We start from the raw sequence: 15,487 nt of genomic DNA, 5'->3' as shown, positions 1-15,487 counted from the left end.
CTGGTCTACACTGTTGCCAGAGTCCTGGATCTCCCCTTGAAGCCAACAAGTCCTCCTCTATTTAGTCCATGCAACAGACCCAAGGTACAACTCCCCTCTCTAATGTCTTAAGATTTCAGGATATTTAGTTGACAAAACCAAAACCAATGGGGAGTACCATTTGACCCGATTTTCTTCCCAGGCCAAACAACAGCTATGCCCACCAGGCCTACTGTATGCAAACTGGAACCAATGCACAAATGCTAAGGCAGGTGAGCTGGAGACGGTTTTGTGCCATTCAAGTTTTCCAGAATTAGTTGTTCCCCCCACCCCCCGATCTACAGAGGGAGAGAATTATGTAGAATGCTTCATAAATCTAAGCATCTCTCTCCTGATCAAGCAGGGTAATCACAATTACATGTGTGAGAGAAAATGGGAAGACAGTTAACACCTTCTGAAGTTGAAGAAACCCAAACTGGACTACTTTTGAAAGTCAGATGAGTGGAGACTGGACAGGTGACCTGGTGCACCTCCCATTACTTACCAAGGTCCATGCTCTTGGAGGCTTTCAGGTTAATTGATTCGGGCTGCCCGACTGGTGTCACAATTCTGAAATTGACATGTTGATCTGGAAAATATCCTGTGGAATCCACTCTAGAGCTGTGGAAAGAAGGTGTCGTTATATTTGGGTTTAGACCAAGAGGCAGGGAGGGAGAAAGATTATGGATGGATATGGATATATAGTTCTCATACTGCATACATTCCTCATCATTTTTCTTCAGCCTGCAGCCATGTTTATTTTTTTTAAATTATTATCTTTAATCTTTTTTTCCAATCTAGTTGTTATCCTCCTCCCATTCTGCCCAACCACTTCACCAGGCCTGCTCACTCCCTGGAACCTCAAGTTTCTTTTCTCACTGAGTGCAGACTAGGCAGTCCTCCGCTATGTATGTGTCAGGGGTCTTGGACCAGCTAGTGTACGCTTCCTGGCTGGTGGCTTAGTGTCTGAGAGATCTCACAGGCAGGGCAGGTTTGTTGAGACTGCTGGTCTTCCTATGGGGTCCCCCTCCTCAACTTCTTCCAGCCTTTCCCTAATTCAACCACATGGGTCCCTGACTTCAGACCATTGTTTGAGTATAACTGTTAGCGCAGTTGTGTATTTTAAACCTATTCTTGACCCTCAGATTTCTTCTATGGCATGTAACAGTCCTGCCCGGTATATGTTATCCTGCAGTATAAGTTAACTATTGTGTTTGGGCTAACGGCATCTTTTGTTCTTCTGGTGGTTTCTAGTTGGGATCCTGCTGCATCACCTACAATTCCAGGTGGGTGAGGGGTGCTCACCAAGCCCCAACACTTCAAAGGATGTTACTAGAGAGTGGCTGAGCCCAGAGTGGCTAAGGGATTCCTAGGGGATAAGTGGGCCCTTTTAAAGGGCGGTGAAAGGGATGTCTCCATAAAGAAAACCATCTTGAATGACTGATGGCTGCAGGAGACTGAGTTTTACCTTTTTCGGAGATCTTCAAAGAGTAATGTTAATGCTGGGCAGAGTCTGTCCATCAATAACACCAAAAGAAAGCCGCAGGAACGGCACAGTTGACAATTTAGACACAAATACATTAAATGCCCTTTATGGATTTCTTAGTACTTGGGGTCAATCTAAAGAATGTTGCTTCTACTGAATACTCTACTTTGTTTGGAGATTCAGTACAAAGGATTATATGAAGAAATTTCAGATAATGGATTACTTTTGTTTAGAAAGAAGTAAGTATGCACTTTCCATAAATTAAATTGCAGCTGATTTCTCCTTTGTACTCAGGTTTGCTAAAGTGTATATGAGCGGCTCATCTCAGTATGATTTCTGTCCTGAACTCAGACTGGGTAGCAAATCTGAATCCTTAGAAAATCTGAAAGGATTGGGGTAATGCTTTAGAGAGTTTGGCATTTTAAACAACAGCAAAAACAACCTTAATCTTGAATGAGGATTCCTCTAAAAAGCAGAGAACAATCCCGTTTTTTAAACTAAATACAGAAGCCAAGTTTAACTTTTTAAAAACTGTATTGATATTTAACAGGAATATCCCTGTCATTATTGTGAAATAGCAATCCCGATGATCAAATAAATTAGCCTACACTATTCTAACCCAGTGGGTAGAAATAGATGTCTACCGATAGGTACCATAGTACATTATGCAAGAGTCAGGGTCATAGAACACAATGGACCAGTTTACAACCTGACTGCTACTTGCTAGATGTGTGACTCAGGCAAGTTGTTGTACCACGATGTCCTTTTATAAAAGAAGCATAATCATATTGTCCACCCTTAGGCTTCAGTTTCCTCATCTATAAAATGTGCAGTAAGAGAACCACTCTGTAAGGCCATTGTAAAAGTTTAAACAAATTCAGGTATGTAAAATAGTGAGAATAGTGCCTACCACACACAGTAAGAATTTAATGTTTGTCATATTTTAATGTTATTAAGCTTCATTCCTGTGGGTCAAGGTGGTTACAAAATGAGGGCTCATTATTCTCTCCAATGCAAACAGTATACTCATTTCTATGAAAACTATGTAGAAAATTTTAGTTTACTCTTTATTGTTATACAGGTTCTTGGGGTTTCTTTCTTGGTATCTGGGTACACTGTCAATGGAGAAAGCCTTCAAGTGCTATACACATGTCCAGTGATGCCAGAGAATGCCAACTGTGCCCAAGAATCCATGACTTATTTAGTGTTACTGATGCCAGCATTGTCAAATGCAAATATTCCAATTTCTCCTTATAATTTTACAGGATTCAGAGATGCCACTGAGATCAAGAGCTACTTTGTGCTTCGGTGCTGTGGTAGCATGTGCCTTTACACATGTTATTCATCCTTTATTTGCACACAAGAGTTTATGGTTTGATCTTGTACAATGCCGCAGCTTTAATGTCAGCGGGACATATGATCTTCACAGATACAAAGACGAGGCAGAAGGAATTAGGGGTCATCCATCTCTTAGGTCTGAGGCTCGGAGGAGACTGATGGTCCTAGGTCACACAGCTGCTCAAGAGCAAAGCCTGGACCTGAATCACAGCATGGATTAAAATACTGGGCTGAATCCATAGATATTCAAGTCTTTTCCTTCTAAATTGAAGGTCTGGTCAGTTTCCTAAGTAACTTGCATTTTAGGTTTGCTTTTGCTCCAACAGAGTATAGGTTGTGATGAATGAAATGAAACCCAAGTAGCAGATCAAAGATGATGCTGTATATTTTAATGATGGCTTTCAGGGAAGATGTTTATGGCCATTATGAATATTCCCCTTCAAAACAAAGATTTCACTGCATTTACAGCACTCTGCTTATAACAGACGATGGGGATTTACCCAACTGATGAGTTGGTTAATCTATTTCAGCCTCTAGATTATCATTTCAGTGATTGGCATTACAAACATAAAAGCTCAAAGCCTCTAAACTTTTTGGGAAATAATCATTCTTACCTATCACTATTCTACAAAAAGAGTGGGGGTGACATATGATCAGGTATCAAGTTATGATCTGCTCAATCAAAACAAATCTATTTCTATAAAAATATTAGGATATAATTGAGGAGAATAGGATAAATGAAAGCTGTACTGTACATATGAATGCTGCAAATCGTTTACCCATATGTACATATGTCTGATTACATCCATTAATTTGATGCTATATACATCTGTTACCATTATTTCGAATATGTGCAAATGCAGTTTGAAAATGTTCATTAGAAGGATCCCTATTGCCATCTTACAAACTGCAAATAATGCAAAGGAAAGCTAAAGTCAGACCTGCAGAGACTTAAGGCGAGACATGAGGGTAATGCAAGACACGATAGTGTTAGAGCAGCTAGCTCGCTGGAGTAATAAGTGTAGTATTGAATCAGTTATTATGAAAATATTTTAGCCATGTAAGTTAGACGGGTTGAATCATCTGCAACTTTATGTTACACACGGAAAGCATCTGAAGTCAGGGTGACACAATGATTAAGAATAAAATATGACATATTTTAATTTTGAGGGACGTTAGCATGTGCTCATGGCTGGGTGGGCTGCAGTGGAGGGTGTGGGAAGCTGGAAGCTGACAGCAGGCCAAAGACATGTCCTAGATAAAGGCCGTGTTTTCAGCATGAACAACCAGGAAATCTCTGAAATAGAAAAGATACTCTGGTCAAATATTGCCGCATAATGAAGAAGTAAGAGCAGCAAGAAACACACGCCGCTGTCCCAAAAACGGTGACAGACCTGGAAAATGAAAGACCAAGCAGGGGTGCATGCTCAAGGACAACTGTCTGAAAGTAAAGGACAAGCAAGAAGCTTTGGAAGACTGGCCAGGAAGATTATTTGCAGCATCATGTGATCTATGCCTTGTGTATGTATCAGGGGATATGGCTGAGAGAATATGAATAATGAAGGAATGACCAAATGTCGTCTAAATTGCTCACAATATCATCTTAGTTAGTTTCTATTGCTGTGATAAAAACATGTGACCAAAAACAACTTGGGGAGAAAAGAAAGCGTTTATTGAATTTTGCAGCATATAGTCTATCTTCCAAGGAGCTGATACAGAGACAGGGGAGGGGTGCTGCTCACTGACCTGCTCCCCCTGGCTTCAGTCTGATTTCTTATAGCACCTAGGAACACCTTTAGCCTCACCCATCTCTGTGCCTCCCCATATCAAGAAAATGTCTCCAGAGACTTGTCTACAGGCCAGTCTTATGCTGGCATCTTCTGAATTGGCAGTCTCTCCTTGTGTCAGTCGACAAAAGCGAGCCTGTGCAGATACTCAACACACTCTGTTACTGTTTGGCTTTCATCACGTATTGAGATTTCACAGCAAAAAACACATTTCCCATATATTTTGTTTTTATTCATACAAATTTTAAACTTTTATGTGATTATTATTGATATAACATAAGTAAGTTCTGATTTCACTTGTTTTAAAGAATAGGCATTAAATCTAATCAAATCTACTTTCCCTCTATATACAAGAGAGCCTTTCTTGTATAAAAGAAGACTTGACCTCTGAAAGCACACATTTCCCTTGTGGAGAGCTTTTCCATGTTTGATTTGAAAGGTGTTGGGCGAGGGGGCAGCATTCCCTGCTCAACTTCTCTGGCTCCCTTCCAGTCCTTCCTCACACATCCAAATCCCACTGCTGTTGGTCACCTAGGCAACACAACAGCTTGCAGGATGGCACAGGTCACAGGTTCCCAGGAGTGGGGAGAGAGTTGCAAAGCATTAAGACTTGTTTTATCCACCTCAGAAATGTCTCTGTCCTTTCCTTCCATATAATTTCTCCTTTCTCTTAGATCTTTCTACCCTCGAGTCTAACAAGTCCCATGGGCCATAGCTTCCCCATCCACACATGAAATTGCTCAGGGTTTGACACTCATCCCTGGTGTTGAGACATCCAATGCTTCTCCAGTGCTTACCAGAGAAGCAAGGTGCTCGGAACATGGCAGACCATGCTATGGATTCTTCCTCCAGATAGCGAAGTTTCAGCTATATTGAACATAGTATTCTTCCCTCTCCCACAAGGCTTTTCTTCTTCTGTTCTGCTTCATGGGCCCCTTCATTTTCCATGAAACCACTCTTTCTCTGATGTAACCTTCCTTCATCCTGCAGACAGAGTTGGGGTTCAGTCTTCAGGGCTCCCAGGGCACTTTTGTACTGATCTCTCTGTCCTAATTAACTGTGTGTCTTATCTTCTTAAGAGAAAAATAATTTTTTTCTTTAATTTAAAAATCTTTTGTTTTTTTATTAACCTACAAGGAGTTAGTTTTTCTCATGACTTCATTATCTATGTTCTTGTAGATGGCCATCCAGGTTAGTTCCATTCCATCGCTATTGTGAATAGTACAGCAATACAGATGGATTTGCAAGTAGCTCTGTAACAGAACGGAATTCTTTAGGTATATGGCCAGGATTGGTATAGCTGGGTCAGATGATAGTTCAAATTTTATTTTTCTATCATAGTCTTTGTGTTCTATGAAGCTTTTAAATGCATTTTCTTAATTTTTGAAATTACAAATTAATTACATAATTTCTCCTTTCTCTTTCCTCTCTCCAAACCCATTCACATACCACTTCCCACTCTCCTTCAAATCCTTTGTCTCATTTTTTTTCACTAATTGGTTTTGCATGCATTTATCCACACACATATATATTCCTACATATAGCCTGTTGAGTCAATATAATATACTTGTATGTGTGTTTTCAAGGCTGACTGGTTGGCACTGCACAACCAATTGGTGTGCTCCTCCCTACGAAAGACCACCTCTCCCAGTCCTGGCTTTCCTTGGTTGCTTTTGGGTAGGGTTGGCAGCTTTTGGATGTTTTCGTCATCACTGATGTCATCCTTGTCCAGCTCATGATTTGGCGGCCATGTTGGTGAGACTTTCTGGATGTAGCTTTTGATATTACTGGAGACAGAATCCTGCAGCAGACTCCCTGACCCTCTGGCTCTTACAATCCTCCTGCCCCTCTTCCACAGTGTCCCCTGAGTGTTAACTGGACGAGTTCTTTTGTAGATGTGTCCATTGGGTCTGGGCGCTACGATAACTCTGCATTTAGATTGGTTGTAGTTTTCTTTAGTGGATTTCATCTGTGACAAAGAGATTTCATCTGTGACACTGCGTTCTGAAATGGCTGTGCTAGTTTGTATTTCTCCAGTAGTGGACAGGGGTTTCTTATGCCCACAGCCCTGCGGTCACTTGCTGTCATTTGTTTTCTCACATTGACCCAGGTGAGAGAGAATCTCAGGAGGCTTTAGCTTACATTTTTCCTGGTTGCGAAGAATATTGAACATTTAAGAATTATTTATTGCCTACCTGTGTTTCTTTTGATATGGTCTGTTCATTTCAATGCCTAATATTGATTAGGCAACTGTATGCTTTTAGTCCTTAATTTTTGCACATCTTTATGTATTCTAGATATCAATGTATTCCTCAGATCATAGGCTATCTGGGACAGAGCTGACTGAGAGCCTCTCCATTCCATAGGCTGTCTGTTCTCTCTGCAGACAGTTTCCCTTAGGGTTCCAAAACTTTTATTGCTAAGCATTCCCATTTATCAACTCTTGGGACTATTTTCTGAGCTGTTGGAGTCCTGTTCAAAAGGTGCTTGCCAGCGTCATAACTTCAAGCGAGTTCTCTACGCTTTCCTCTGGCAGTCCGAGTGTCTCAAGCTTTAAAGTGAGGCCTTTGAACTGTTTCACATTGACTTTTGAGAAGGGTGAGAGAGTTTTGCAGATCTAAATTTATTCTTCTTGGATTTTCCATTTTCCCAGCACCATTTGCTGAATAGACTCTTCTTTAGTGTATCTTCTCAATGCACTTGTCAAAATTAGGTGGCCATGGATTTGTGGGTTTATTTTGGTGTCCTTTCTCCCTTTGGCAGCTGTGTTTGTTTTGGTATAAACATCAACTTGTTTGTTTTGTTTCTTTGTTTTGTTTTTATTTTATTACTGTGGCTTTGTGGTTCAAGGTCAGGTCCAGGGATACGTCCGGCAATGTTGGCTTTGCTTAGGTTTTTGCCAATCTACTTTCTATTGAATTCATCTTTGTGCTACCTCGATGGAATTGTGTGGCATACACAGAAGGAATTGTAAAGTAGAGTGAATGAAACCTCTGAGAATATTGAACTGGTACCTCAACAAACTCATTTTGGATTCAAGATCAAGACAGACAATGCAGAGAATGAACTAAGTATGTTCTATGTTCTTTTAAAAAAAATCCCTACCAGTGCTGGCCTAGCACACTGTGATTCCCAATGTTCTTCATGATACTGCTTTGAGAAAAATAACTGATTTCAAAGTCTAAAACTCGGAGTAGTTCGACATAGGCATGCTTTCCTCTGATAGTTGGCTACACTCTTGTGTAGTCTTATTTTTAGCCCATTGTATTAAAAAGCATAATAGAAGTGACACCAGTGTTGCTGTAAGAAAAATGAAGAAATTTCACAGGGTTATCATGGGAAACAGAATGGAATAAAATACACAGTTTTTTAACAGCCATAATAAATACAGAAAATAGCAAAGAGACAATTTAATGATTTTTAAAACTCATCAGAAGAACAAAATCTATGAATTCCCCTAGTTAAATAGTATGTATGCTTAGTAAATCTTCTGCTCTTGTGCTTGTGTGAGTCTAAAAGTTATTGATTTTCTAGTTTCTATTACAGAGTGGCTATAATATTGGGTACCCTTTTCAATATTTTAGATTATATATGGTGCTGCTTTAATTTTTAGGTTCCATTAATTTTCTTGGAGCATCTATTTTTTAAAATTCCTTTCGGGTTTGCCAATTACAAAGTAAAGAAAAAAGAAAACCTGATACTTTATGTTTCCTGGGTTTTACTTTGCACCTTCCTATGTACAGGTTTTGGGTTTTTTTTTTTCCTTTTTGGTTTTTGGGTGTTGTTGTTGTTGTTGTCATTTTTGATTTCTGCTACTCTTGTCTTCAAACTTATAAAATAAAAACAAGCTATTTTCTTACTGATGTTAATTATATTTATAAAATTCCAGGAAGCCAGTTATAAGCAATGGCAAACTCTTAGTCACAAAAAATCTTTCACTGGGGAGGAAAAATGGAGACTATAAGATTTCTATTCTGCAAAGAAATAGAGTTAAAATAAGGTTGCTGAGTTTTCCCAGAAAAACTATAACGGGGAACATTTATGATATATCATTTTATCGATACCTGTGACTGAAGTCTTCAAGGCCCCATTCCAGACTGGGATGTGGTGGCGGGGACGGCGGTACTTCATTCTCAGCCCACCCATCACTGGGAAGCAATAGGTCTATAAAACAAGGAACGAATGAAGCTGTAGTAAACCGGAGGGAGAAGGAGCAGGGCTTACTTGTATTTCAGTCCATCTCTCACACATAAACCAACTCTGAAATCAATAGGCCTTTACCTGGAATGGAAGGGGTCACATGAATGCTGCCTGGCTGAGATCACTGTGCTTCCTAATGGGCATATATGTGGGGGACCCACTCACTGGCCACCATGGCAAATAAAACTACCCAGCTCCAGCACCTTTTGTTACCTGGGAAAGTCCAGTGCTTACCAATATCCCTGGTTTGGAGGAGACTCATAAAGCATATCTTTTATACCTTAGTATTTTTGAAAGTGTGGCTCTATAATAAATACTCTGAATTATAATTTAGGTATTTACCCGAGTGGGAAAAAGTACTGAAGAAACTGTCTTGAGACCCGGGATACTGTTCAGTGTTTAGACAAAGCAGGGGAGAAAGATCCGCTTTTTCTATCTCTACATTAGGGAGGCCTTGGAAGCAAAGGACGGGAGTCTGAATATGGGTTTTTCTACTTGAGAAGATGTGGCATTCTTCTACGGTTATTTGGTAGTGGGAAAATGACACGTACCCTGACCATTACTATTACCAATAAAAGTGAGTTCTGAGGAACCCTGTGAGTCAGACTGTGCGAGTCACTAATCATACTGTTCATTCTGAACACTTTTTCCTTTAATACACTAACAAAATTTACTGTGGATGAAAAGACTGCAGAATGTTCTGTGAGAACAAAGGTTTTCTGCTATTCTGTTTGTTTGTTCTTTTGGGTTATTGTTTTGTTTCTGTTTGCAGTGGGACTTCCCTTTTTTTCTGTACTTGGCTCCTACTGCCCTGTGAATCTGAGACCATTATCCAACTCCTCCAATTCTCAAACTTTAAATATAGAAAATGATGTTCTGACTACCTTCCCTGTGGTGGAGATGGAGATGAGCGGAAGAGCCTTTGCCTAACATGCACAAAATCCTGTCTCCCACATCAAGCACCACAAATCAAAATAAAATGACAAGATAAAGACACACACACACACACACACACACACACACACACACACACACACACACACCTTTAATCCAAGTACTTGGGAGACAGAAGCAAAAGCATCTCAGAGAGTTTGAGGCCATCCTGGTGTACACCAAGAGCCCAGAACAGCCAGAAACTCTGCTTCAAAAACACAGCAACAAACAAAAGAAGAACAAAAACAAACAACGACAACAACACCAACAAAGAAGCAATATAAAATGGAATGCACGGCCCGTGATGGAGAGCAGGCAGACGAAACCAGGAGCGCGGTGACTCCTACAAATAAAGTGCTACCGTTAACATATAAACTATTATCATGCTATAAAAGGAAAATCCCACTGCTTACCTAATGAAGTAAGGTATTTGATATATTGTGGGCCTGATTTTCCCCTGAAGGTTAGAAGAAGAGAAAAACTTTCCTGTTCTCAAGAATTGTAGGTTGCAAGAGCACCTGTGTATCAGACAGGCAGGTGGCATGTGCATGGCCCTCTGGACGTTTTAAGGATTGCCCTGAATGAGCTACACTCTCCAATCAGTAAACTAAGTCCTGCAGATTGTCATTTCTGTGACATGTGAGTCTCAAGAAGGTTTTGTTAAGATTGCTTTGCTTTACGGTGAGTGGATTTTGCCTGTGTGTATAGTTGCATATCACATCCATGCCTGATGCCTGGAGGTCAGAAGGTGTTGGACATCCCGGTAATGAAATTGTGGATGGTTTTGAACCACCACATGGGTCTGAGAATCAAACCTGGGTTCTGTTCAAAAATGACAAAGGATCTTCGCTGCTGAATGATCTCTCCAGCCTTGGCCCATGGTTCTTACACCATCTTGAAGGCCTGTGTAGAACAAACCACACCTTTCCTGAATAGGCTTTTAGGCCTGGTGGCCTATGGATGAGAATCTTACCATTAGATTTACTAGTTCTCCTCATCAGATTCAGACTAGTACAGTGTACAGTTCTGCCAGGTTTCGGCTTGGTGATTCATCCAGAAGATCTTGTGGTTGGTCAGTCTTCACAATAATGTTAGGCAGTTCCTTATTATCTATCTCTATTTATCTCTATATCTATCTATCTATCTATCTATCTATCTATCTATCTATCTATCTATCATCTATCTATCTATCTATCTATCATCTATCTATCTATCTATCATCTGTCTGTCTGTCTGTCTAAAAATATTACTCTCTGTTCTGGTTCTGTAGAAAATTCTGCCAAATATATCCAACAAGGGATTGATCCAACTCTGCTCCAGGAAATAGCCTGGAATGGAGGGGTTGGAAGCAGAGCTGACATGCTCCTAGGGATGAGGGTGGAAACAGGGAACCTGGCCACCAGGTAGGTGTCTGAAGTAACAAAACAGGATAAGCAAAGGTGGCCAACACTGTTCCCTAGACCTCCACCACTGGGAATGATGGCAGCAGACAGACAGACAGACGGACAGGCAGGCAGGCAGGCAGGCAGGCAGGCAGGCAGGCAGGCAGGCAGGCAGAGAGTGTTGCTTGCAGACACAAGGTGGAAAGTCTATCCTATAAATAGGAACAGGGCACACTGAGTCCTCTCTTCTGCGGGTCTGGATACTTTTATCTGTAGTCTCCTAGTTCATCTCCATGTGGGTGGTTAACAGATATAATCAACTAACTTGTTAGTTCATATTAACTTTACAAAATAAAAGTCTATACCCTTAGCAGCTACTTCATCTCCTTTATCTTAGCTGTGCAAAATCAAATGCTGTGTCCTGAGTGCAGTCATGGACTTACCTTTCTTAGCCGATAATGGTTGGATCATCTGTCTTATCTGTAAGAGTCTTACCATGTGTCCAAGCTCACTTGAAATTCCACCTCCTCTATGAAGCCTTTGCTGTCACCTAGGTTCCAACTGCTTTTATTAACATGGGAATCATGTTTGCTTGGCAAATATCTGTGCACTATTTCCCATCCCTCTGTGTCCCAGACTCATTCTTGCAAATGGGATGTAAGTTGCTATGGTGAATGTCATTGCCTGTTTCAGAGGTTTTGAGTATATACAGCTTGGGTCCACCCTACTCGCATGTCCCCCAAATATCTCCCAAAAGTCCGTGCCAGGTAACTAGAGTTAGTTTCGGTCTGCACCCTAATCACAACACAGAGCATTCTTCTTCCACTAAGCTGCCATAGTCTATGATGTCTGTCTTTACCCACTGATGTTTAGGTTTCTGCATTAGTAGTAGCATAAAACAAGTTGTGTACCACATCTATCACATTCTATTTTTGCAGAGACAGTTATTTATTGACCTATTGAGTTATAATCTATCCATAAACATCTTTCTAACCAGACTGAAAGTAACTTCTATTTTGTCTTCTCCATTGTCTGTTCTGAAGCCTCTTCTCAGGTTCTTTGGACTCTTGTTATATCCATTACTTTATCTTTTACTGTACTCTTAGGTCCCAGCTCTATTTTTTACTGTAGTGAGAGGAGCAGAGGCAAACATCACATTGGTCGACTCTGTGTGCAACATACTCAGACCCTGTATGGACTTTGTTCTCTTGACCCTGACATCTCTGTTAAGTTTTATGTTAGGTATGCAAGTGAAGAATTTTAATCTCATACCAATAATATTTCTGAACTTTATTGACTGCAAGAGGCACACTCTTGATACATACACGTACAGACACAACTTGTGAATGCTGACAATGTATCTATTTGTTACTAAATTATTGTTGGCTTAAGTGGCCTCCTTTAATTACTGTATTTTGTTTTTTTGTCTTGTACAGTCCATAAGTCAAAAACAGTTGAATGATGGATAAAATAAATCATGAGTTTAAATAGGGTAAGAAAGCTATGCCCTGGTGTGAAATTAGACCACAATTTGGCCTTTAAATAAGTTTTGTTGAAAATACCCATACTCATTTATTTGCACATCGAAACAACAGTTGTACTACAATGGCAAAGTGTAGTCTGATGATCCTTCCTTAGACTATTTTTTTTCTTATTTTTCTTTTTATTTTTTATTTAAATTTGTTGATTTGTTTATGGATGAATTTATACCTGTGTCCTAGGAAGTCAGAAGAGGGTTCATATCCCATAGAATTGGAGATATAGACAGTTGTAACCTGCTATATGGGTGCTGGAAATTGAATCGAGGTCCTCTGGAAGAGCAGTCAATGATTTTAGTGGCTGAACCATCTCCATCCAGGCCCAGCCTTAAACTCCTCTTGAAGACAGTGATAGTGTTGCAGTATTGTACACATCTCTGCTTTCCTGGTAGTGTTTGACACCATAAACACTTCAATCCACATTAGTCAAACTGAGAAAGACAATTCTATTTCCCATCAACACTGCAGAGTGCCTTCTGCTACAGAGTGATGGACTCACTCTGGCTCCAACAAGGATAAAAAAATGGGGGAATTGTATTACTTCTTTGGAACCCTCCAAGGAATAAGGATATAGTGGGACAGGGCACAAAATGAAAATGTCTGATTTGAGGTAAGGAGGAAAGGGCTAACTTAGTGGGTGACTGGAAGGATTTGGGCAATGGGTGACTAGCTGTCACCTCTGCTGAGCTTGGAGACAACGCAGGTCGAGAGGGGAAAGTCTCAGAGAGCTCAGAGAGAAAGGCCACAACTAGAGGTAGATTGTGCTGAGGCCCCATCCACCAGCACGTATCTCCAGGAAACATAGGTGCACCTATGGCTATTCAGATGCCTAAGTAGCTTACAGAAAGCCCTGGGAACAGGGCCTCTGCCCTTGTTGCTGTCCTGAAGCACTTCTGCTTCCTTCCACAGGAGGCTTGGCTCACAATTTTCTAACACAAATGTGAAATTTTCTGGTGTTGTCATTTTACAAATGTTATTCTAAAGAATCCTTTTCTATGTAACAGTTGAGGAGAAAAGAATAAAATCCTGAGCAAATGTGGGTAGTTTGTACTGTTATTACAAGAGTGGACAGAATACAGTTTATCAACACTGGAGTCCTAAACATACAAAGAAAGGGAAAGGGGAAAGAGGAAAAGTAATGTTTTGGCTAGCCCAACTTCTCTCTTTTGTCAAGTTAATTTTGTTCTACTAAAAGAGGCCCTCAAAATTAGTTCTGTTATGGCCAATGACACAGTTCACAAGTCCCCATGGCATTTAGAACCTTCCCTGGCTGAGATACTCAGGGCCTCTTGGAATTTCTCAAAGTGCAAAATGTTAATACTTAAAGAGAGGCAGCGAACATGATAAAAGTAGCAAGGTGCTATTTTAATTCTAGAATGTTCATGACTCTCTAAGTCAGTTGGCTTACATGAAGAGAAAGCCTATTGCCCAGTCTCTAACTGAAAGTGGAATAAGTCCATCCCTTCTATGAGAAGCCAAACTCTGGCAATCTGGTGATGTAGTACAAACATACAGAGACCTCATAATAAGATAGGCTTTATTTCTTCAAGTAAACAATGGTTTATCTGAGAAGCTTACCAGTCACAGTCCATTATTGTCTTGGCATATCACATTACTCCATAGTGGGCATTACCAGAAATTCTCTAGGACACATGGACAAGGTCAGAAAAGAGCTGGGATTTTCATGCTAACTTGGAAAATCTGGGTTGGAAATGAGGCAGGAATCTGGCGTGTTGCTGATTCATAATTTTGTTTATTTGTTTGCTGTCATTTTTCTTTCATTGGAAGGAGAGATATTCTATCCAAATTTATGTATTAGAAGGAAGAGACTATGCAAAAGTATTCCCAGAGATTATCTGTGGTCCCTTGTACTCAAAACACTATTTTCAGTGCAGATACAACACGAAGTTCTAAGGATGCTCATGTGTTCTGTAGAGAAATTTGGTTTCTGCCCTGCTTTGATGGTGGTGGAATTGCAAGTCTAAGAACTGTAAAGAACTCATAATTTACTTAAGGTAAGCCAATATATACTGAATGTTTCTTTTTATCTGGCTACAAGGAAAGTCTGCATTTCATAGGCATTCTTAGGATCAGATACAAAGACTTGAATGGTTCCAAGGGACAGATACAAGGCACGGCCTTTGCCGTTGCTGAGATGAACAAAAGCCAGGGACAGGAATTGAATCCGGCTCTGCATGTATCAGATACGCATAGTCTTAGATAAATGATTTATTTTCACAGGTCTTCTGTTCCTTCACCTGTAAAATGAGGCTAATAGTATGGACCTCTTTGAATTTGAATGTAAATTGCTTAACACAGTATCTAATACACAACACAGCAAGTACTTAAAATGGAAAATTTTAAGAGGAATTCCAAACCTCCCTCAGCATCTTATTCAGAGGAAATAGTTTAATGCTCAAGCAATCTCAGATTTACAAGCCCATCCTGATATAATACCATCAGAGTTTGGGACTTGGTCCTGTGTTGTTATAGTTTGGTAGCATCTTAAATGTCTCAAAACACAGGATTGATGGTATAATGTCTATTATCTCCACTGAACAGGAGGCCACGCCACACCTGCTTACCGGGCTACAGAATGTTCAGTGATACATAAAATATTCATCATATTGTATCAATTGAGAAAAAAATTCTTAGAAATTACCTATAGCACATTTCATTTTATGTATACATATTTGCATGAAGACAAGACTTGAAAGGTCTACATAAAATGTTATTGATTAGGTGCTATGATAGATAGAGGAATGAGTAATATTAAATTTTCTTTTTAATGCTTTCCTCTAAAAT

At 40.0% G+C, this 15,487-nt stretch overlaps 1 protein-coding gene across 3 annotated transcripts in view; it reads right to left on the bottom strand.

Annotated features, from left to right (window-relative positions):
- Positions 1-15,487, bottom strand: part of Pard3b (par-3 family cell polarity regulator beta) — a 1,028,687-nt gene that overhangs the window by 414,223 nt on the left and 598,977 nt on the right. For all 3 annotated transcript variants that reach the window (XM_039083322.2, NM_001191808.2, XM_063266952.1), the window contains 2 exon segments: positions 8,694-8,793; positions 524-639 (listed from right to left, as the gene is read on the bottom strand). In XM_039083322.2, the coding sequence (XP_038939250.1) occupies positions 524-639; positions 8,694-8,793 (216 nt within the window).

Source organism: Rattus norvegicus, chromosome 9, assembly GCF_036323735.1.
Source record: "Rattus norvegicus strain BN/NHsdMcwi chromosome 9, GRCr8, whole genome shotgun sequence".
NCBI classification, from domain to species: domain Eukaryota; kingdom Metazoa; phylum Chordata; class Mammalia; order Rodentia; family Muridae; genus Rattus; species Rattus norvegicus.
The sequence above is the reverse complement of the archived record's forward strand: the minus strand, read 5'-3'. Positions and strand labels throughout refer to the sequence as shown.